The sequence below is a fragment of the Lepidothrix coronata genome, unplaced genomic scaffold (assembly GCF_001604755.1).
Source record: "Lepidothrix coronata isolate B3197 unplaced genomic scaffold, Lepidothrix_coronata-1.0 Scaffold233, whole genome shotgun sequence".
Lineage (NCBI taxonomy): Eukaryota > Metazoa > Chordata > Aves > Passeriformes > Pipridae > Lepidothrix > Lepidothrix coronata.
The window spans coordinates 795488-819359 of record NW_016690413.1 but is presented as its reverse complement, the minus strand read 5'-3'; the positions used below and the strand labels follow the sequence as shown (position 1 = coordinate 819359).

The following is a 23872-nucleotide window of genomic DNA, read 5'->3' as shown; positions in this document are numbered from 1 at the left end:
TGGTGTTTCTAATCCAAAGGTTCTCGTCTTTATTCAAACCAGGGCTCAGCACTCCAGTGCCCAACGCACCGAAACCTTTTGCCTGAGGGAAATCTACACCCCGCCGAGGCCCGCGGAGCCCCCGGCACCCCGAGGGAGGCCCAGACCCACCAGGGCCTCTGCGTGTCCACGGGTCCTGCCCCTGCCCTGGCCCAGCTCTGCCCCCCCCACAACAACAGCAAAATACACTCAGTAGATTTCTGTCAACTCCCAGAGTTTCGGATCCCTCCGCCCCAGCGCTGCCCTGGGCAGGGAGGGAGGGGCTGCAGCCCTCCCCCCCCCCGACAGCGCTCACGGAAACCCTGTTTTAAATTAAAAAATAAGCCAGCATACATAGTAGAAAATTTCTCTTAAAAATTTCACAATCTGTAAATGTATATATTTTTTTTTCTTTTAAACATAAAAGTTTACAATATACGGTAAAACAAAGGCTCAGGAAAAATAATTTCAAAAAAAAGAAACCTGAAGTTTTGAATTAAAGCTGAAGACATTTTTAAAACCCTGTAGTTTGAACCAGTGACATTTTCTTTATTTGTGCTGATGGGTTAGAGAAAGGAAAAAATCTTTAAAAACTGCAGTCCAAACACCCACAGCTCTGCCTTCAGAAGCCATCTGCCCCCACCCCCCAAAAAAAATTGTTGTTAGGTTTTTCTTCCATCAAGTATGTGATTGTCACAAGTTCAGAAGTCTGGGATCCCGGGGTTCAGCTGGTCCCAGAGATCCCTGTGGACAGCACTCCCTGATTGCCAGCCCAGGCTAGCGCCGGTAGGGATGGAATCCTTGCACGTTGTGGTTCTGGCCCCGGCCGAAGCCGCTGCCTCCGGCTGGGGGGCCGCTGGAGGGCTGCACCGAGGGGCCTCCGTAGGGAGGGGGCTGCTGGCTGGGATCAGAGAAACCTTGTCCAAACCCGCTCAAGTCTTGTCCATACCCTGGGGAGAAGGGAAGGGCACAGGATCAGCTTCCAGGAGCAGCAAACTCCGCTCCCTCCCGCGGTGCCGGGCCCCTGGGACACCCCCGGCCCAATCCCAGCTGCCCCGGGTTCCCACAGGGATTCACCTTCCACACAGGGGGAACAGGCACAAAGGGGAAGGGGACAGGTGTGCAGGAACGGGGGGGCTGCATTTTGGGGTGATCTCAGCCAGGCTGGCAGTTCCAGTCACACCGAGGGGGCTCCCAGGGGGGCTGTCACTCCTGGGCAGCTTCATTTTGGGCTGGGTTCTCTCCTGGCTAAAAGCTGCCAGGTCCAGCACGGGCAGAGGTGTGGCCAGAAGAGTTCCCTGGAATCTCAGAGTGCCTCACCCTGACCACACAGTTACCACTCTGCTTCACCAGCTGGACACCCACAAACCTGGACAGCTGCCATGTCCCAACTACACTTTCAGCCACAGCACCCACAAGTCAATATTCATCTTGTTCTCCCCCAGCACTTCTCTCCTGCCACACTGTGCCCAACTCGGGGACATCGTCACCACCTCTCTGTGACATGACCCACACCACAGAGTGAGCAGAATCTGGGGACAGGGAAAAAAAACAGGGTGCAGATGGAGGACTGGGCAGAATTCCTGCTGCCAATAAGAAACACAACTAAATGTAAATTAGGAACACTGAGAAATTGAGAAATTTAATACAAATTCCCGCAATTAAATACAACTCTTAATCCTGGCATCAGTGCCAGTCCCTGCTCTGAAGGATGGTATTAAGGCTCCTAATTACCAAGTGCATTTCTGCAGTGCTGCCTCTCCCCGAGCAGGCTTAGAGCAGGTTTAACTCTCTTAATCCCAAACAAAGTCTCTTAGCACATCTCCAGTAGCTCAGTTTCAAGCTCTGCCTGTCCCTCAGGACTTGCTGCCACTAATGAAGCCTAAACCACAGCTCTGACAGCCTCTGGGAGCCCCACATGCTCCCCCTGGCATTTGTTTGGACACAGACAAGCAGGGACCCAGAACTACAGCTGAATTGTTCGCTGGGAGTGGAAAAAACCAAACCCTGAGTTAGTGTCACTCAAGTGCAGAGCTCTGTGGTGCAAACCACAGCTCCCCCCGGGCTCACGTTGTTTATCACAAAGGAAACCCCCCCACACACCTGCAGAGTCACTCAGGACACGCTGCCTTCCTCCCCTGCTGCTGATCCCTGCTCCAACCCCCTGCCAGCTCTATGCTTGGACTGCCTGGCTCAGGAGCCCGGATCCATTACCAGGATAAAGCCTGGCCAGGGAACAGTGTCAGGCACAGTTCAGCTGGGGGGTTTCACCCAGCCAGCTCACAAACATGAGGAGCTGTACTGCCCTTACACAAAAACCCCACATCTGAGCCTCATTCTTGCCTCTCACCCCCCTAAAAGAGTCTGCAGAGAGCCAAGTTCTGGCAGGACAAGAAAAACTTCCTTGAGTCACGAGGGCAAAACTACCCATGAAAATCAACCGTGTTTGTAACAAACAAATGAAAAAACGTTTCAAATTCCTCAGCACGAGAACAAATTCTGCTTTACAAACACATGTGAAAGGCTCATCTTCCCTCAGTGTCTGCTTTACACTGCTGGGACTTTGAATAGCATCTATTTAAATAGATTTTGTGAAGTGTTTATCTCAGTGCAGTTTCTGCAGGCACTTCACACGAGGCAGCACTACCACATGGAGAACGTGTTCAGGCAGGGAACAGCCTGAATCCACAGGGCTGCTGCTTGCAAAAATTCCCTTCAGAAGTAAAAGTGACCAATTACAATCCCTTAAAGGAAAAAAAAAAAAAAGCAGTACAGAGCTCTTTGGAGAGTTTTCTGCAGAGCTCTTTGGAGAGCACTGCTCGAGCACAGGGCTGAGAGGAGCAAGAGGAGAATGAGAATTCCCTCTGAGCTTCCATGGGGAACAGCAGCAGAAGTTTTTACTCAGGAGCACAAGCACTTGTCTAGCAATTTTTACAAGATTTTATCTTTTGTAGTACTGTCTGCCTGGCTTAAAACTTGTTACCTCAGTGTCTTCTATCACCTACCTGAAAGTCATCTACAGAGCACAACAAAGCTTTACAGAGCTACACCTCCAGAGAGATGGGGAAGGAATGGGAAAAGGGAGGAAAAGACACCAGCTTGGATCCTTACACCTGCACTGCCTGCCTCTCGATGCTGCTCTCACTCTTGAAGTCTGCTCTCCAATCTCAAAGTCTGTTACACAAAAAAAGTTCACCGTGAGCTCTGTGAAGCTCTTGGAGTAAAAAGTTTTACCCACAGATTTGGGGGGAGTGGAAACCAGGAATTCATCCTGGCAGTGCACAAGCCTCTGAAGATTATTTCACAGCACACAAGCAACATTTTAGAGTTGACTAAGAAAAGCCCTCTGGCTTGAATATTGCATGATTTAAGGATGGCTTGAGCTGGTGGGAGGGTTCCCATCCCAGAGCAGTGCCCTCAGTGTTGGCAAACTGTGCCCAGCACTGCCTCCCTACCCAAGGCAAAGGGAAGGGGAGGGAGCTCGAGCAGTTACTCACCAAACTGACTGTAAGGGAATTCTGGCTGAGCAGTCGGGGGTTTGCTCATGTCCTGAGTTGCCTGAGATGGTGGTGGTGGTGGAGGAAAAGCGAGTGGTGCTGCCCCTGGAGTGGCAGGTGGAGGAGGGACCCCAGGGGGGGCAAACTGGTCAGGTGGAGGAGGTGGAGCACCATAACCAAAACCTGGAACACGAGCAGGTACAAAACACACGTGAAAACACTCAGGTGAACACCACCCCGACGTCCTGCTTGGCTTTAGAACATGATATAATTAAAAAAAAACATTCCTAAGTCTGTTAAAACCAAACTGGGTGTACAGTGGTTCACCCTTACACAGGTAACCACCATGGCTCAGAGACCCCGACAACTTACCTGCCACAGGTATGAAAAATGTCCCCCCCAAGGCAGAGACTGCAGCAACCAGCACAGAGGGAGGGAGAAAGCAGACCCGGGGAGCCAGCTCTGTGCTCACACCACATGAGGAATGAGGAGGAAGCTGTGTTATCCGGGATCTTGGGAGGATAACGTGGTGCTATCTGCTACTCCAGATAACTGGGGGCTACTCTCCACCTTCTTTAAACCAGGTCTGTGACCAGACTTTTGAAAAGATGGCCTGAAGAGGGTAGATGCTAAAATCCTATTTGTATTTCCAATGCCAGTTGTGACCTTAATTCCTTAAGCTCCTCCAAAAATCTCTGTCTGGCCATGAGCAGTGAGCTCTAAGTTTTCTCTCAGGTGCTGTAACAAGGGTACAAAATACACCTAAATTTGTTCAGCAACACAGACTTAAACCAGAGAATATAAATCATTACTGCATCCAAGAAAAAAATAATTCAACTCACCAGCAAAAATAAGGATATAGTTAATTACAGATCAGAACAGAAAACAGTTAAGGATAGGTGACACAGAGGGGGAAAATCCAAGTCCAGGGGAAGATGAGCAAAAGCTGAATTTGGTGCTGGATGTGCTCCAGCTCCTGAGGGTCACTTACTAAATGGTGGAGGGGTGCCATAGCCCTGTGGAAATCCTTGTGGAGGCGGGAATCCCCCGGGAGGTGTGGAGACTATGTATGAGGTAAATGGAGGTGGAGGGGGAGGAGCTCCTCTGCCCGGAGGGGGGGGTCCATATCCACCTGCAAAACCAAGAGAAACCCAAAAAATGAAGCAGATCAATACTGAGGAGGAGCTGCTGCTGGAGTCAGCTTCCTCTAGATGGGGTAAGGCTGTTGGATGGATTTCAAACGCAGGCTCAGCCTTCTATGAATCCTTTCTTTGGGAAATATTTGTCCTCCAAGTATCCCCACTGTAAATAATTGCAGTTTAGCATGTAATCCCTTGATAACAAATTAATGTGGCTGGAGCAGCAGGATGTGTGTCAGCTCCCATTACTGAGCTGTTAAGAATCCACTGTCTTCCCCTTCGTTCTTCCAGGACAAATTCAATCAAGCTTTTAAATGTAGGTTAAATCCCACAGAAACCCACAGATCACTGTGAATGCTCAAAGAAGCTGTGCCCGCACTCGGGAGGATTTTTTCTGTCAGGATTGGTCCCATGTAATGTACTTACCAATTGCCTGTCCAGCTGGCACCCACATCCCTACAACAGAACAAAAAAGGAGCCTTAGACATCGCTGAAGCTGCCCACTCTGGAGCAGGGACGATGCAAGAGCAGGGATCTGGCTCTGGGATAGACTGTGTATCCTCCCAGTGTCCCTTACACGTCTATTTTTAGGGTCCAAGAAATATTCTGGGCCTATTTCTGAATACCCCATTCTGGAAAGACTCTGAACCATTCAGACAACACTCAGAAGAGGCAGCAGTCCCCAAACCCAAATCAGATGGAGCATTCGAGGGCTGCCACGTACCAAGTGCACCAATCCATAGCACTGTAAAGACCAAAATCCTGGAGAATCCCAGCAGACCAAACATCCAAAGGATTTTTAATTTACCACCAGGTTTATCTGAGTTGGTTTTGAAGTTTCTGAACCATAAAAAAGCCTTCCCCCCCGCTGCAGCTCTGAGACTGAAGGATAAATGTGTTTGTGCCTGCCGTTAATCTTTCCGGGAGATCAGGTATCATCTTCCCGACTAATCACCGCCTGGAAAATGAGGGAGTTTCTCCGCTTGCAGATTAGCACATCTGTGCACAGTGTCAGCCCTCAGCTGCAGCTTCCCAGTTAATCAGCACCGTGGGGAAAGGAGCCCTCCCTGCGCTGCCGCCCCCCCGTCGGAGCAGGGACGGAGCAGCCACGCTCCCTCCAGCCCCCAGGTGAACGTTTCTCATCTCTCACAGCAACTCAATTATCCCGCTGCACTTCTCCAGAGTTATCAAAATCGTCTCTGGGTGAACTCAGCGTGTTTATCCTGCCTTCAGAACCCCGTGGGGGGAGCAGCCATCAAACCCAGCCACGCTCCTCGGCCCGGGGGGTTCCTGAGCTGCAGCAAGAGCTCCTGCACCACCAGCCCCAGAGCTGCCTGCTGCTTTTCCAGGCTACATTAAGCAATTAAATCCAATGACAAGACCATCTGTTTTCCCCTCATCCCTTTCAAGCCTTCCCTATAGCTTCCTCTGAAACTGCCTCATCCCTGAAAAAGCCGTATTTGGACCCAGTCTGTCCTGGGGTCTCGCGCCGGCCTCGCTCCCGCACCTGGAGCCACACCCGGAGCCTCCTCGACACCTTCTCCGAGTCACCCCGAGGCAGGGGGAGGCAGATCCGAAGGGAACAGCTGGAGGACACCTGGCACAGGTGCCAGACCCCCCTGCCCTGTGGAGCAGGGTTTTTGGGAAGCAGGCGGTACCTTGTGGGCCGTATCCCTGCTGCCAGGTCGGAGGGGGCTGCCCTGCCCAGCCGTTGGCAGCGCTTGGCATGATCCTGCTCCCCCACTGGCTGGCCCCCGGCGGCCCCGGAGTCTGGCTCTTGCTGTCCCGAGGCTCGGCGCGTTTCACCTCCACCTAAACAAACAGGGGCGGGGTCAGGGGGGCCGGGGGGGCCCGCAGCCCCCCGACCCCTCACACACACCCGCAGGTACACTTAAGACTACACTTAGCATCTTATGACTTATGTCTAAGTACTTAATTACTAAACTTAAGGCCGGTAATTTACAATGTTTCTCAGGTACCGTGTAGGTGATGGTAAGACATTACAAGTCCTACTGTCGAGGGATTCCGAGAAAAACATCCTACAAATCACTTGAGTGTCATTGGCTTTAATCTTAAAACAGCAGTACCCTCTTACAGCAGCTCTGCACTGACAACAGCAGAATCTCGTACGTTCAGGACAGGCTGATCTAATGGTCAAGGCAGGAGTCACAGAGACAACGTTTTCACTTAAAAAAACAGAATTTTGAGTGAAGAGGCCGCTCTGAAAAAGGGTACTAATGCTTTAACCAAACACATTCGGGGTTCATTTGGAAGTGACAGTTTAACCCACCCCAGCTAATGGCAATTTCAGCTCATACCTGAGAAACACACATTTTTGATTGATTTTTTTTTAAAATGTTGCTTTCTTTTTTTTTTTTTTTAAACTTAAGATTTTATTTAAATGTCTAATGGAAGATAAAGACTTACCTTCCCCAGGCTAACGCTTAAAGAATCTCAATTAACTCAAACAATGTCAGAGGGAATGGATGTGATAAGAGAATCTTACATTACATCTAACAAAAAAGTAAACAAACATGCAAGTAATAAAAATGGACAGTTGAGTCAATAAGAAGCAAATCTTCATACTGTGTTAAGTCAGTGACAAAACCCCTCCTGTTTTAAAAATTAGCAAGCCACAGTGCTTAACTTATTTTATTCCAAGATAAAACATCCTAGTGTTCCCAGCCACAGAATAAGTGCATTTGACCTACTTAAAATAAGCTGCACATTCAACATAAACCTCTCAAAAAAAAAAAAAAAAAAATCCAGCCCTGATTTAATGAAACCCTCTCAGCACTCGCTGAATTCGAGGCTTTTTTTTTTTTTTCATTTCATGATTAATTTTAATGGGTGCCAGAGTACAAAGAAAATAAATCTCAATCATCAATGGGCCTGAGTAGTATGGAAAATAAAGCATTCAGAATTCTTCCTGCCATGTCTTAAAAGCCATTCATGTCGGAGAACAAACAGGAAACAGGCACAAGGCAAGGACAAAGCCCCCCGTGCCCCCCCCGCCGATGCCCCAAGGACATGAGACATGACAGTAACCAAATCTCTGTCAGCTCAAGGCCCTGCCAGAGAGGAACCAGGGGAATTTTTCAAAGGACTCAAATTAATGAGTCTTAACACATTTGCCTCGAGGGAATTCGGTTCTTGCTTACAAAAGCAGAGGCCTTCTTGCAATTTTAATTTCCACCCCCCATTTCAACAACATATGGATTCATTTCAGCAATACCTTTTTAATTACCAAAAAGACAGAGATACCATTTTTAAAGCAGGCATGATTAGGCAGTGGAGGAGAGCAGGGGATCTGGAGCTCATTAATCCTCGTGGAAGAATCCCATTAATTTTTCAGTGCACATTTGGAAGCGGGGAACTGCCAAACTGAGGACTGAAAATTCCCTGTGAACAGGGAGGTTCAAATTCCACACCTGCCTAAAGCCCAGGTTACCCCAAGAACTGAGGCAGCTCCACTGCTCCGAGCTGAAAATCCCTGAATTCTGCTTTGTGTGTCGTTGGAAGGGGGAAAAAGGGGAAAACCAGATTATTTCCGTTTGGAATAGGGCTGGTTTGGGAAGCACCGAGAGCATGTCCCAAAGGCAGCAGCACGAGGTGACATCTGGAGGCTCACTCTGGGCTCTCCAGCCTCCCTCCCCCAGAACCTCAGGGATGTGTTCCCTTTGTTCCCACTGTATCTGCTGCTTTGCTCACTGAGGGCAGTTCCAAGGACAGAGCAGGGGATCCAGGTAATTCACACACACACCAGAGGGATCTCCTGTGGAAAACACCAGGAGCCAAGAACATGCCCTGATGTTCTGGATCACACCAGCACATTCCTTTGTTTCCACTGTCAGGAAATCACCCACCCCTCACCCCCAGAGTTCACAGGAATTAAAGGCATTATTTACTGCATAATTAACCAGAACTCCACTGATATGCAGAATATTCCCCCCCTAGGTAAGGAAATGCTTATCAAATAGCACATAAAAGACTTTAAAGACAATAAAAAAAATAAATCACACAATGCAATAATTTAAGGAATGTAAAAATCTTCTTGAATCTCCTCACTCTAAGTTTAGCAGTTTTAACATTTACTTTAAAAACTGGATCTACCTTAAAGCTGCAAGGACTTCAATTTGCCAGAACTTCCCGTGGTTCGTTTTTCTTTAAGTTACTCTTTTCTCTCTATAAAACCTGGGTGTCCTGTAACAATTTACTTTGCTTTTAGGTTGTTTTTTTTTTTCCACAGGTAGAAGCATGTTCCTTGCTGAGTAACATCAAAGGAGCCTAAAAAATTCCTCCCTATGCAACGCCCGTTTGCTGACAACACAGTATGAAGATGAAACAACCAGAGGTCACTTAACTGCATTGTGGTTAAATACTATATAGAGTACGTGGGTTGGTATCAAAGTTTCACAGTAAGTGACCCAATTTTTTAAAAAACCAATCCTTCAGGATGTTTTTTTTTCCCTTTTTCTTTTTAAGTTTAAGATTATATAAAGCAGATTGTCTCACACCACCTCAAAATTTCAGCATCGAGTTACATCTGAAGGAGTGGTATCTTAAACCAAGCCTTGAACAACTCGGATTTCACTGGGATTCTGCTTTTCAGACAGCTGGAGATGAGAGATTTCTCTCCTTGCCCCACAGCAGGGCTGGAGCCGAGGACAGTGAGCACAGCTCATCCCAGCGCTCTGCTCTGCCAGAGAACCCCAGGTCTGTACACACAAGGCCTCACCCCGACCAGCAGAGCCCACAGCCCGAGCCCTCAGGCTGAATCCAAGCCCTCCCTTCCTCAGGCTGACCCCCCCAGCTGCCCTTCTCACCTGTTCCTGCAAACTCAGACTTTCCCCACCTTCATGGATAAAGCCTTGAATTTGGACTTCCGTGCTCTCCCTCCCGGGTCAAGGACCGAGTTTCACTCCCCAGTGAAATCGCTCGTTGCCCAAGACTTGGTTCTTTCTTAAGGTAAAATAAAACTACAACTACACACTTTTTTGCCCATGATGTCGTGAAAATGCATGTTGACAGCCTGGTCCACTGATTGTTCGTCCTCGAAAGTAATAAATCCAAAACCTAGCCAACGACGAAGAGTGAATCAAGGTAGCAGGGTGTTGTGACACAAAACAGGATGATGAACAGTATTAGGGGCAGACCAAGGGTTCAAGCAGGGGTTTCAGATAACGACACTTGTGTTCAATTGCCAAAAACTCTGCCAAAATTGCAATGGATACTTCCTGTCGTGAGGCAATTAGTGCCTTGCCGTGGGTTCACACATGCAACTTCAAACTGAGCTCGTTAACCGGCTTTTAATTTGATTTTATTCCTCATCCACCTACCAGGAAATGGAAAAAAAAGTGCTAAAACCAAAATACTTGTGGGACAGCAGGTTAAAGTCAAGCAACTTTGCTGCTCCTCCTTGCTCAGCCTAGTTTCCCAAGGAAAACCTATCTCGCCCCTGTTCCCCAAAGCTGCAAAGCAACTTCCTCCCATCCCTTAGCCCAGCTTCCAGTTATTTTTCCGTGGAAAATAAGAAAGTTGGTTTTGAAATGTAGCTGTTAAAGCATGGAAAATTTTACCACTCCATGGATGAATGAGAAGCTTCAGAAACTAACAACCTACATCAGAGGTTCTCAAGTTCTCCACACCTCAGAAAAAGCACAGAACAGGTGTTACTCCTTCCCAGCACAGCAACCCCTGGAGGGTGTTGCTTATACAGGATGTGGCATCGCTGCCACGTCTTTAATCTATTTTATTTCTTGTATTTCCTGCTATTTTTCTCTTGGAGATCTACACAACGCTTTTCAGCCCTTTTTGCCCCCCCAAGTGCTGCAGCTCCCCACGGGTGGCTCATTCCCTTTCCCCTGACCGCAGCCCTCGCTGGTGGCAGCTCAGCTGGATCCAGCAGCTTTGGAAGCCTGGAGGAGGCTCTGGAAAGGAGGCAGAGCCCCAGGACTGGCCCCTCCTTGGGGTCCCTCTGAGAACCACTGCACGTAGGTTGTAGCTGCTGGTGCAGCCGAGAGAGTGGCAAAATCGTGGTTAATCCCCCAGGACACGGCCATGCCATCACCCACGGCTGCTGGGGGACAGCCCGGCCCCGGGGCAGGGAGGGACACACATGCAGAACGGGAATTGTGCCATTCTTTGGATTAGCTACGGGGAGAGCAGTAAAAAATTAGAAAGGAAACCCGAGGTACGGCGTCGGAAGCGTCATCGGAAGCGAATGGAACATGGATGCGGTTCTGCTTTTCTGAAACCCAAGATCTCCCCCTTGGTTTGCGTTTTGCTTTGCAGCTAGTGCTGACAGCAGCCAAATCTTGCTCTAAAGCGTTACAGAATACAGGGTCTAGCACAGGAATGTCTCTCCACGCTTATCCAACTGCGTTGGGTAAGCCCAAAGAGGCCTAGTGTAGAGAAAGTTTATATATATATATATAAAAATACACAAAGATACAGGCCAAAATAGATTCCAGCAGGTCAAATTCTGCTGTCAGCAACAAGAGCAAAAGACATCACTAAAATAAACTGAAAATAAAAAGGAAAAAACTTGGCATTTCCCACACACAAGAGACTGGCAGTATAAACGAAGTTTAGTGGAGCTGTGATGAAAGCAGCCTCCAAGCTGAGAGCAGCATTTCATCACAATATATTTGTCTGAGTTAACCAGAAATCCGAGTATTGGAGCCAGAGGAAAAGTATTTGTGTTTAAATCACGTGTTTAGTGTTCCAGCCTTTATCTAAAAAGAGATGGGAAAGAGAAACGATGGATTCCATCTATGTCTGAAGGCTGTGGTTTAACTTGATTCCAAGACTGAAGGACAGGAATAGATTGTGAGATGGGGCTGGAGGGGGAGGAAGAGGGAGAGTAAGAGGTCACTGAGGAAGCCAGTAAAGAAACAAAAAAAGGGGATTTAAAAGGGTCAAACACCACAAGATCAGGAACAGTGAAGAATTCGGAGTAAAACAGTAAAATTCCAAGGTGAAGTTTTAAATAGAGAAGTGATGAAACCCACCGTCCACAGCTTTAGTTTGTGAAGGACAGGGCATTGTTAAAGGCTGGAGAAACAAACTGCTCTGAGCAGGACTCCAAGAGGACCAGCCCAGAGCACTGGGGCTCCTCTGCAGCCAAGAGGAGAAGGAACACAGCGAGGCCCTGTCAGTCCCTTCCAGCTGCTGCTTTGGCCAAGAGCAGAAAGCAGGAGAAGCAGAGACTGCAGCAAAGCCGCTCTGTTCGTCAGAGACGAGCCACGGCTGCCTGGGCTCGGGGCTCTGGGAAGGGTTTGGAGCAGAGCTGGCAGCAGAGCTGGCAGGAACAGGCAGCACTGAGAGGCAGCAGAGATGACGTGGATGTTTGACACCATCAGCTCCTCCAGGGCAGAATCTGGTTCCCAGGGCTCTCCTGAGGGGCTGAAGGCAGATGGATGCTACAGGGATAAGAACAGGGATCATTCTCCCCCCTCCTACCAGAAAACCAGTAAAATGACGTGCACTTCCAAAGGAAGGGTGGCAAAGTTAATGGGAGAAGGCAAAATTGAGAAGGGTACAAGGAGAGATGGCACTAATTGGCCTTTGGAGTTTCATAAATCCAGTCATTCAGGCATGGTGTTAAAAGGACAAGGGGACAGAGCAGCAAGAGAACACAGATGAGAAAGGCAAGGCAAGAGAAATCCTGTTCTGGGAGGCACTGCCAGGAAAAGCCAATACAAACTAGAGGGGATTTTTCCTCACCCCCCCTCCAGGGACTGACAAGGCCGTTTGGGGAGGTGACTGTTCGTTACCACACCAAAAAAAGACTGCAGCAGCACAAAAGTGAAAGGCAGGGCGAGAGGATTCAAGGAGAGTTTAAGAAGTCAGATGAATTAAGGGGGAAAGTCTTCTGCAGAACATGTGGATGGAGACAGACCTGTTCTCCCACCTTCACCACCCACCTGGCACTTGTGCTTTACCCTAAGCCCTCCTTTCCCTGGTTTTTTTTAGTAGAGCTTTAAGCAGAGAAGCCATTAATTGAGACAGGATTAATCCAGACCAGGCACGATGTTTTAGTACCTTTTGCTCAGAGGCTGCAAGGCTGGGATTAAACATTACAAAGGTAGAGATGATACAATAATCACTGAAATGTTTCAGAACTCCAGCCCCAAATCACACTGGGATGCCCGTGTCTTTGTCTCCTCTATCCAAAACCAGCTGCTCTAGAGCACTGAAATAGATGGATTTATGTGCTGCTTAATTCAAAGGTATCTGTTGAAAGAAGATTAGGATAGCTAAAGCAAGAAAACAAAAAAACAAATATATTGAAACTTCGTTTACACTCCAATAAAAGACAAAGCCCGTCCCTCCTCTGACTGCGGAACTGGCCTGTACCTCTGTGATAAATTATCACCTAGAGAGAAGAAATCTAAAGAGATATCGTTAATCACAGTCAAACAATTCACAGAGAGAAAAGAAACAAAAAAAGAACTTACTTAACATTACCATACTTTACTATGAAACACTTAAATATGTCACTAAGGATGTATGTCTAAATTAAAAAATAAAACTAAGACTTAACAGCTTAATAAATATGAAGTGAAGGATATATTTCTTAATAATGAGGCAGAAGAGAAATGAAAAGTTCAGATGGCAAACTATTCTCTAGCATGTCCAACATGCTACAGGGTGGGAGCAAAGCTAAAGGATTGGCTCTTCCTTGGCAAACTGATGGTGGATGCAGTGGGACGTGGGTGACATGGAACTTGCTTCGTATTTTGACCAAAGGTTCCCAACCTGATTCAATATCTAGTGAATCTTCCATGGTCTTGGCTTTTCCCCCTCTTAAAAAGCAGCCTGGCATACAGGGATTGTACGTCCCAATCAAAAAAAATATATATATATACATATTTCAGAATTATTCTGTGCGGTTTAAGGAGTGTTTTGCTTTAATTTGAGGTGAAGCCATTTAACCAAAACAAAAAGCAGATGAGGGATGGATTCTGTCCTGTCTTGTGCTCTGGCTGGAGCACTCCCCATGCACTTACAGACCCAGCACACCTTTCATGTGCAATAGGAGGAAAATCTGCTTATTTTTTTTCCCCTCCTAAAGTACCTTCAGCCACAGAAGTGGCTTGAGAATCAAATTTCATTTCATCTCAAAAAACAACCCCCATAAATGAGCATGAAACGTCTGAGTTGAAATGCACAGACCCCAGTGAAGTCAGAGATGAAGAGTCTGGACTTGAAGTGATGTTTGCCCAGTGAATTATTCTTTTTCCTGAGGCAACATAAGAGAGAAAAAAAAAAAAATCTACCTTTTCTGATGGTGTGAAATAGTTTGCCATCTGACTATAGGAGAGTATGAAGAAATTTCAAGGACAAACTAGATCAGCCTTTACCTCGGGGCCTCTGTTTCTCTGCGTCATAGATCATTACAACTTCAGTGACCTGGAAGAGAGAAGGGAAATTCTCCTCACTGTGCTACCAGGGGAGGGTTGGAACAGTCACCACAGGCTGGGTCCTGCTCTCTACCCACACAGCACAACTCAGCTGCAGCCACCAATCCCAGGCACAGCACAAAAACCGGGAATATTGCTCTTCCTGGGAGTTTAGAAAGCCTCAGTTCATCCATCCATCCATCCATCCATCCATCCATCCAAAAGGCTGCTGTACTGTCTCATCACACTTGGCATTTTAATCCACCATTACACTGTTTGTACCCTCACCACAGCCTATAAAACACCCCAAAGGGTTTGTTTTAGAAGAGCTCATCAGTGTAGCTCCTTCGAAGATGACTTTTCCCATTTTTAGCCACTTTCACTCTCACCATGAAGATCAGCTTGAGCTCCAAACACATTTAGTGCTCTGAAGGAACCACTGTGGCCCAGAGCACCAGTCAAAGTGATGCTTTAAACAGCTTTACAAACCCCCTCTAAGCTCTGGATGAGCAGTAACAGTCTGGGTTTAGCTTAAAAAAAAAAAGAAAAAAATGGAAATTGCCTTTCAAGGGCTTCAAGACTGTTTTTCTCAGAATAAACACCACTGTGAGCTACAATTTAAACAAAGCCAGAGGTGGAACATTTATGTCAAAGGCAACATTAAAACAGCTGGAAGGAACTGCTCTGGAATTTCTCAGGTGCCGAAAAGTGGTCACAAAATGGATGTGATCTTATGGAATCACATCTTCCAGACAGTCTTAGGGTATTTTTACTAGAATCCCCTGAGCTAGCTTAACATTCTGACACGATTTTGCCTTTTATTTACAGCTAGAAAATCTCTGAGTTACTGGACCATATGCACTCACTTGACTACACCCCACTGGATGCCACCAGCTGGGACTGGGCCCCGTGGGGGGTTTATGCCAGGGGACAGTGCCAGATTTTTCCCCTCTCTGATCCATTTGGATCACCATGGCCTTAATTACCCGGCAATCACCAGGGCTAAAATCAGTGTCTGTGGCCACAAAACATTCCTTTGGCTCCACTGCTGCAAAGGAACTCGTCACAACTGCAGGAGGACTTTGATATCTATCCTATGAGTAAAGTGCTACTCCTTACTTCCAAAGGCACTTACAGTTGTGGCTGTTGCCTTCCACCCTTGCAGGACATACCCTCTATCTCCCCAGCAGCCAGGGCACAACTGGAAAGCCAAGTCTGTGAGGAAGAGCCTTTAGAAACTACATCCCACAGCCTTGGATCGTGCTCCCTGTTTTTATTCCGGGTCTACTGCAGCCTTTCAAGCTAAAGAAACAGTCATTAGCCATGGCTTGTTGTGTTTTAAATAAATTATCTCAATGGAACTTTAAATATGGTTGATAAATGACTAACTCTTGAGAAACTTGTTTCTCTACAAATCCTTTGCTGCCACTAAGAAATCCTAGAGAAAAGTGATTTAAGCATAAAAAACCCACACTAAATGCCACTCAAAGGTGACAAGTTCATGTCCACTGGCACAGTCCTGAATTTACCTCAGGCAATCTTTAACTTCCTCAAACTTATTCACAGCTGAATTATTTAATTCAATGGTTTATCATCCTAAAGGGGCAGTGAGACCTGGGATAAATGGGAATTAAAACTAAATAGAGAAAAAAAACCCCATAAATCAGAAGAAATAGTAATTTCAGTCTGAGGTTACAAACTGAATTAAAAGCTGTATAACATGAGTAGCAGTTTGTCTCAGATGGAGGTTCCAGGGACACCAGAACTCAGCTGATTCCAGGTGGTGATTTAAGGCAGCTACTGCTCCCAAAACAATGGCAGGAGACTCAAATTTAACCTGTATGTGCACAAAGACCAGGAGCTTATAATTCAGCCCACTGAGGTACTTGTTGTTCCCAGAAAAATATATCAATAGGCACTTTTAACTGCCCAGCTGTAATGTACTGATGGGAAAGAGACAAAAAGTAATCATTCCTAAGCCCCCTCAACCTGGGAGTTTTTGGAGGAAGGGACAGAACATTGCACCAGGCAGACTGAAGCAAGGAGACAGAAGCAGCACAGTAAATTCCACCCGAGCAATGGGTTCTGTCAAGAGCCATTTCCAGACCATCAACATTCACCACAGCTTATCACAAAACACTTCACGTGCCCCTGCAGCAGTTTGTCCAAATTCCCCCCAAATTTGCCAGCCTGAGGAACCGTGAGAGGAGGCAGCAGGGGGGGAAGCCCCTTCCCCCCAGTGACTCACCACTCCGAACTTCTTGAAGTATTCCCTGAGCTCTGTCTCGCCACAGTTATGAGGAATCCCACCAACAAAAATCTTATTGGATTTATTGTTATCGCTCCTGGATCCTTTCTGCTAAATCAGGGAGGAAAAGATTCAGTCAGAAGGACAATCAGGTCGGCTGCCTCTGTAATCTCACACTGAACCACCAACAGTGGGCTCTGGCAGGCTGAGGGGAGAGCTCCAGCCTTGAAGTCTCCCAGTCCTGAAGGCAAAGCACGTTCCAAGCTCAGAGGTTCAGTGTTCCCTGTTCTTCCGAGGACCAGAAACCCAGGGTCTGTGTTCTGAGGCCATTCACTCACCCTACACTGACATCTGATGAAGCTGCAGGGTGTGGAGTGGGCTGGAACAGCATCAGCCCTGCGAGGGCCCTTCCAGCCACTGCTCCCAAGTGAAGAACTCACTAAAAGCAGGACTAAGAGCTCAAGAAACACCACACCCAGACTGACACAAGTGCTCATGAACACTGCGCTGCACCTCGAGCCTGCCCACGGAAATCCAAGTGAAAGACACTTTTCAGAAATAAATGTACACTCAAGGCCTGCACACTGACTTCTGCCTTTAGAACACGGATATAATCCAAGGGAATTCAATTCAGTTGCTAGAAGCTAAGCCAGAACTTGGACAACAGGCAGGATACACAAGGATCTTTCCTTACCCATCCTTCCTTCGGTCGTGTCCGTTCTGGCTGCATCCCCCGGGGTGTACATGGCTTTGGATCAATCTGGAAGAAGTTCCAGTTTGGTCAGACCTCAGCATGCAGAATTTTGCTCTAAAAGTTACTGTTTGTGGCAGCTGAAGCCAGCACTGCTGACACCCAGCACTGCTGACACTCAGCTCCTCAGCACAAAGCCATCGGCACACAAACCACTGAGTTAGAGCTGCCTTCCAACAAATCAACTTAAACCAACAACCAGGTGACTTGGACACTCTCCAGTCTGCAAATGAGGAGCCAGAATTTAAAGCAAATCTTTGGATCTGGAGCAGAAACCCCCCCCCCCCAAAAAACCCCGACACAAAAGCAACTTACATTTCGGCCATCTAACGTGTGAGGTCTGCTGGCCAGCACTGTTCCCACACAGTTGGGATCTTTAAATTTGACAAATCCAAATCCTCGAGATTGATTTGTTGTTTTGTCTTTCATTATTACACAGTCTACAACTTCTCCATACTGGGAGAAGTAGCTACGAAGAGTTTCTGTTAAAGGAAAAAAGCAAATATTAAACAGAACCAGATAATGACAGCACCAGACTGTGTTTGCAACTATGAGCCCACAGATAAGCAAACAGTGAAACGACTTCAACTCATCTTTTGAAAATGATCACATTTTACTTCCTGTAAACCAAGGCTAAATAACAGTTTGTTTCCACTCATACAAATGGAAAATAGTACCACAGGAAAGTGATCATAAAAGTGGCTGAGCTGACAAAAACTCCAGCACCAAACACTGACAGAAAACATAACCCCAGAAGTATTAACATACAGCTGAGCTCTCTCTACAGAGAGGTTTATTAATTAGCAGAGAGGAGCAGGAGAGTCTCAGCCCAGCGTTCCCAGCAGAGCAGTGCCTGTTAAAAGCTCTGCACTGGGCTGCCCACAAAGGCCCAGGGCCTGCAGCACACATCCCTCACCTTGCGTCGTGCTCCAGTCCAGGCCACCCACAAACAGCTTCCTGCAAACAAAGCACAGGCAGGTTTAGGGGATACATCAGATGCTACATCTTATTTCAGGCCCGAGTTGGTTCTCCTGGACAGCTCTGGGGGTACCCAGGCCTCCAGCACACCCTACAAAGCTGGCACCACACCAGAGCCTGCTGGTTAAAGCAAACCCTCCCTCCATCCCTGCTCCCTCCCTCACCCACGAACCCTCAGCCACTGCTGTCTGCCAGCATCTGCTACTGGAGGGAAAGCAAAGGTACAGGTGCCAAGCCAGGCCTGAGACAAACCTGTGTGGCAGGTCCTAAATAACAGAGCAGTGCTAATCCAGCCACTCGTTGGGAAACCATCGGATAATCCAGCCTGGAGATATCGCCAAGCAGATGAGAAAGCCATGGCTAAACCCCAAACCAAACTGCTTAAAACTGAAACAACTCATCTTCTGCAAAGAGCACCCAAATCTGCAGGGTTTCATGTCACAGCATGCCCAAGTGCCTGGGTGAGTGCTCAGAGGAGCTCCCTGCCAGGCTGCCAGCTCTGCACCTCTTTATCAACTTCTGGGTGTGACAAAACTTCCACCAAAGTCATTTACTCTGTAATTAAAGGTTGGTTACAGCCACCTCAACACTCAGCCCTTTCTGCATGAAGCACCAACTCAAAAAAAGAAAAGCCTCCCGTGGGGGTCTGCAGCTTCCTGGGATGGGCAGCTCCAATCTCTGCTCTCTTTGAGCAGGGACAGGACCCAGGGAATGGCTGGAGTTGTGTCAGGAGGGTTTGGGATGGATCTCAGGGAAAGGTTCTTGCCCCAGAGGGTGGTGGGACACTGAACAGGCTGCCCAGGGTAGTGGGCACAGCCCCAAGGCTGCCAGAGCTCCAGGAGTGTTTGGACAATGTTCTCAGGAACAGGGTGGGATTCCTCCTAACAAAAAAAATTAAACTTCCTCTCACCTGCCCTTTTCAGGAGCAGGTAATGGCAGTGAGAGCCCAGTCACCCCAGCCAGAGCTGCAGGTGCACTGGGAGCACCAGGGCACTGAAAGCCTGGCAACTGAAAGGTCCTGCTGAGCAGGGCAGCTCCCTGACAGACCCTTCCACTCTGATTCACTTCTGTGAGGTGACATCACGTCACGACCCTTCTGCACCAGCCAGGGGACTAAATCCAACACTGCACAGCACCTACGAGCCTTGTTCCATCAGGGCAAATTCTGCTCCTAAGTCAGTGGCTGGGACGTGACACAAGTCTTGTCTTTCAAAAAAACAGACCAACTGTTAAGAGCTGATCAAAGCGTCTCCTTGAGCAGCCAGAAAACAACTGAGCTGGTGACACGCAAAGCAAGCACAGCCCTCAGTGTCAGGGCAGACACCGGCTGCATCTGCTCCTGCCTTATCGTACTGCACGGGGACAGGGCCCCCCTCCCCAGGCCCCTCTGAGAGTGGCACACCCAGGACGTGTCCCCCCTCCCCTGCCCTCTCTCAAGCCAGGCCTGTTTTCTACTTGCCCGTTCGGGATGATGAAGTTTTCCTCAAGGATTGGAAAAGTGCCCCCTGCTCCCTCTGGCAGCGCTCGGGCTCCTGGCACGGGCTCAGGGCCTTGCTCAACACCCGCCAGCCCTCAGCAACAGGTCGTGTTCTGGGACAGCCCAACTTCACCTGGATCTCCTGGGGGCTTCCACAGCCGTCCCTCTCCACGCACAGAACACACACAGAGCTCTGTGCTCCTTGTGCTGTTGTTTTCGGGGAAAGTAAGTTCTGTGGGGAAATAACTCTATTTCCCAATAGCAAAGGGAAAAGTGCTGATCTAATGCTACACTCACATTGAAGTTCTGGTGTGTGTTAGTGACTGTCTTGACCAACTGCATTTGAGCTCATGGACTGGGTTTGGGTGTTTAACTAAATCTGATAGCTTGGTACAGACGATCAACCTATTTTAGATCAATCTAGAAGCACCAGCTGCATTCTGAGAGAACACCAAGCTGTGCAGGGAGGGAGGTCACTGAAACCTTCCCACCCCACTATTAATTATTTGTAGTCACCCTACTTGGACTGGGACAGAAAAGCTGGGCTGCCCAGGGCCAGCTCCAGCAGCTGCACGGAAATCCACAGCTATGGAATGCCAAAGCCAGGAATCCCCTGCCTTGGGCTCCTCCATGGATTGGTTTGAACACAGAGAGCAGGGTCAGAGTTCACCAATCCCATTAGCTGCAGAGTTCACAAGGCTCCAGATGTGGTACCGTGCAGGACAGCTGTGTGGCAGGATGGTTGTGTGAGTGCTCGATGCCTGAGCTCAGCACCATCAGCAGCCCCTTCCCAAGGTCTTACCCACACTGCATCCTGAAAAACTTCTGCTCCAAACAGCTTATGGGCTGGTAGCTATTAAATTTATAGAATATCCTGCGTTGGAAGGGATCAATAAGGACTGAGTCCAGCTTCTGGCCCTGCACAGACACCCCAACAATCCCACTCTGTCCCCCAGAGGATCATCCAAACCCTCCTGGAGCTCTGGCAGCCTTGGGGTTGTGCCCACTGCCCTGGAGAGTCTGTTCAGTGCCCAACCACCCTCTGGGGGAAGAGCCTTTCCCTGATACCCAACCTGACCCTCCCCTGACACAGCTCCAGCTGTTCCCTGGGTCCTGTCCCTGCTCACAGAGAGCAGAGATTGGAGCTGCCCCTCGAGAGGAACCTGCAGACCCTCACGGGTCTGCCCCCAGCTCCTCTCCCACATTACTGGTTTGCACCCACTGACACCACTGTCCTCACACCCACTGACACCCCCAGAGCTCCAGAGTTCCAGACTGGAGTGTCAGAGCATGCCACAGTCCATCCCCAGTGGAATGCAAAGCCATTCCCAGCACAGCCAGGTGACAACAGGACCCACCAGCCCGTGCTTTGGGCAGGTCTGTCTGTCCCCCAGGAACGGTGTGTGCTGTGTGAGACCCTGCCAGGTGCAGCAGAATTCCCCACAGGGATCCCTTCAGGAGCAGGAAGCGGGATAATGACTCCTCAGAAGTTCCGCCTCACTACTTCCTGTGAGAATTTTAATTGCTAATTTATTCTTTGTTGCTAAAAACGTACTTGCTGCTGGAGCAAATAATCCCAGAATTAGTAAAAAAGATATTGTAGAACACCAAAACCCAACAAAAGCAACAACTCTTCGCCTACATAGATAACCTGGGGTTTGATTAACGCCTCTGATGTCTCAGCTGCAGGACAGAAGGACAGAGATCAGCCCTTTTCTTCCATCCAAAACAGTCCTAAGTACTAAATAACTACAACAAATAACTCTCACAAGGCCCCCTCGTCCATACCAACGCACCTGCAAGACCTACAGCCTCCCTAAGAGGTTTTTCTTAGGATCTGAAAAGCAGCTGAATTCCCAACTTCCCATTCAGAGCCGCCTCTCCCAAAGCTTTGAACCAGAACTTCCTCCCCAGGCCGAAGCAGCTGAGCAGAGCTGCCCTTTGTTTTACTCTCTCACCTTTCCCTCTGAGCACTTTTGGGGGAGGAGGATAAAGAAATTTCCCTCTCTGATTAACCCCCAATCCGTCCCAACCTGACTACAGCTCCAAGGATCACATCCTAAACAGCCCTCCAGGAACGAGCCCTGGGACAGCCGAGCCTGCTCAGGAGGGGAGCTGATGACAGTTCATGGAATAACTTGGAGCCTGGCACTCACCTAAGCCTGGGAGGGCAGACCTGATCAGGTCTCTCAGAAGGCACCAGACAGTGGTTAAGGCCCAGGTGCAAACAAAAACACTTTCAGAGCCAAACCTACATATTTAAACAGGCCTGTGTTGGAACCAGATGATCTTTAAGATCCCTTCCAACCCAGACCATTCCAACGCGATATTCCAATCGCTTATCTTGCCTCCTGTATTTTTAGGATTTACAAATTAAGAACAAGAAGTAAATAAGCAGCTTACAAGGCACTGCAGGCAGCTCGGGGTGGGTGGTTCGTGTCTGCTCCACTTTCAAACAAGGTGACCAGTCCTGAGGAGCAAATTCTGTGCCAAAACGTGCAGTGGAAGAACCAGCCAGAGGTCTTTTAATTTTGTTTTTGCTACTTAGAGTTCTCTCATGCCCAAGTCTGCAGTCTGATCATTTCAATGTCACAGGCTTTTGGATATGGCTCTGAAGTAGCACAATACTGAATGGAACTGGATGGTCCACGAGGTCCCTTCCAACCCAAGCCTTTCTATGACTGCTAACACACCTCAGAAGAACCCGACCTGTGTCAGGTTATTGGTTTGAAGGCACAAAACCCCCTGGAATCCTTAAACCCGGGATTTTCCTGCCTGGAGCCCATCCCACGCAGAGGACAGCAGAGGGGAGCTCAGGAGGGTGGCACGGCTGGGGGACATGGGGGGTGAGGGGAGGCTCTCAGTGCCCCCTCCTCTCCATGAGGAGCCCCTCGGGGTGGCCCTGATGAGTCACTGGAACAAGGTCCCACAGGCGGGTTCACAGAATCACAGACCGCTCTGGGTTGGAAGGGACCCACATGGTCCCATCGCTGCTCACAGGGAGCACAGCTCAGTGCCTGCCCCTCCGCTTCCCCTCACGGGCAAGTTGTAACTGCAACGAGGTCCCCCCTCAGCCTGAACACACCAGGAGCCCTCAGCCGCTCCTCACACGGCTTCTTCCCCTCAGGGCCCTTCAGCATCTCCTCTGGGCGCTCTCTAATGGCTTTAATCCTCTTCTCACGCTGTGGCGGCCAGAACTGCACGCAGGACTCAAGGTGAGGCCGGGCCAGCGCGGGGAGCGGAGCGGGACGGTGGCGGTGCCCGGGCCGGGGGTCGCTCCCGCAGTGCCCCGCGCGGGCGGGCGCGGTGCGGGCGGGCGCGGGAAGCGCCGCGGGCGGGTGACCTTGGGCGCGCGCACCTGCCGCAGCCCCGCGCGCGCCGGTCACGTGACCGGGGGGGGGGGCCCGAGGCACCGGGGCGCCCTCACGGCGGGACCAGACCCCCCCTCAGCACCCCCGGCACCGGCACCGGGACCCCCTGAGCCCCCCGGACCCGGCACCGGCCCGCCCTCAACAGCCCCTGACGCGGGACGGACGCTCCCCCCCCCTCCATCCTCAGCAACCCCGATCCAGGACCGGCCCCCCCTCAGCACCTCCCGACTCGGGAACAGCCCCGCCTTAACCCCCTGACCCCGCACCGGCTCCCCCTCAGCGCCCCCCGACCCCGCACCAGACACCCCTCAGCGGTCCGGCACCGGGCCCCATGAGCATCCTCCGGCCCGGGGGAGCCCCGGCGCGACCTTCGCTCCAGCCTGCGGGGAAAGGTGACCGAGACCGACCCCCCCCTCCCTCCCCGTCCCGGCGCGTCGCCCCCCCCCTTCCCCTCACCCGATCTCATCGGCGCCTCCCACGCTGTTCATGGCGGCGGCGGCTCCTCCGGGGCCGCGCCCGGCTGTGCCCTGCGGCGGCGGCGGTGCCAGCGGCGGGTGGCGGGGCCGCGGGCGGGCGCTGCCGGCCGTGTCCCGGTGTCCGTGTCCCGGTTCCCCCCCCGCCGCCCCCAGCCCGGCCCGGCCCCCCCGCCGCGCGCTCGCGCTCCCTCAGCGCCGCCGCTGCGCGCGCACCCGCCCCTCGCTACGGGGTCTCCGGGGCCGCGCCCAGGGAGGGGCGGGGCCGCGCGCGCGGGGCCAGGCGGGAAGGGCAGTCCGGGAGCGGGGCGGGGCCACGCGGTCTTAGCGCCGCCCACCCGCGGGGTCACACCCCCCGCAGGGTCCTACCGCCCGCCCGGGGGTCCCACCGACCCCCGCAGGGTCCTACCGCCCGCCCGGGGGTCTGCAGGGTCCTACCGCCCGCCCGGGGGTCCCACCGACCCCCGCAGGGTCCTACCGCCCGCCCGGGGGGTCTGCAGGGTCCTACGGTCC

General features: G+C 50.1%; 2 protein-coding genes across 5 annotated transcripts in view; one reads left to right on the top strand and one right to left on the bottom strand.

The window, feature by feature from the left end:
• On the bottom strand, positions 1–23487 carry DAZAP1 (DAZ associated protein 1). 4 transcript variants are annotated; one of them, XM_017834452.1, is made up of 13 exons: positions 23343–23487; positions 17977–18017; positions 17376–17542; positions 17004–17069; positions 16310–16420; positions 14023–14071; positions 9648–9730; positions 6313–6466; positions 5081–5110; positions 4507–4647; positions 3516–3698; positions 3130–3192; positions 1–968 (listed from the first exon to the last, which is right to left on the bottom strand). In XM_017834452.1, exons 1-13 carry the CDS (start codon positions 23372–23374, stop codon positions 796–798), a joined length of 1293 nt encoding a protein of 430 aa, XP_017689941.1. In that variant the 5' UTR covers positions 23375–23487; the 3' UTR covers positions 1–795. The 4 variants fall into 4 exon arrangements, with proteins under 4 accessions (XP_017689941.1, XP_017689942.1, XP_017689944.1 ...); XM_017834453.1 differs by having other exon boundaries at positions 16310–16417; positions 23343–23422; XM_017834455.1 differs by lacking the exon at positions 23343–23487 and adding an exon at positions 21919–22183.
• The window catches only part of GAMT (guanidinoacetate N-methyltransferase), a 3924-nt gene continuing 3424 nt past the window's right edge, over positions 23373–23872 (top strand). The window contains exon 1 of the mRNA XM_017834332.1: positions 23373–23479. Coding sequence (XP_017689821.1) covers positions 23373–23479 — 107 coding nt within the window. The remainder of the gene's footprint in view (positions 23480–23872) is intronic.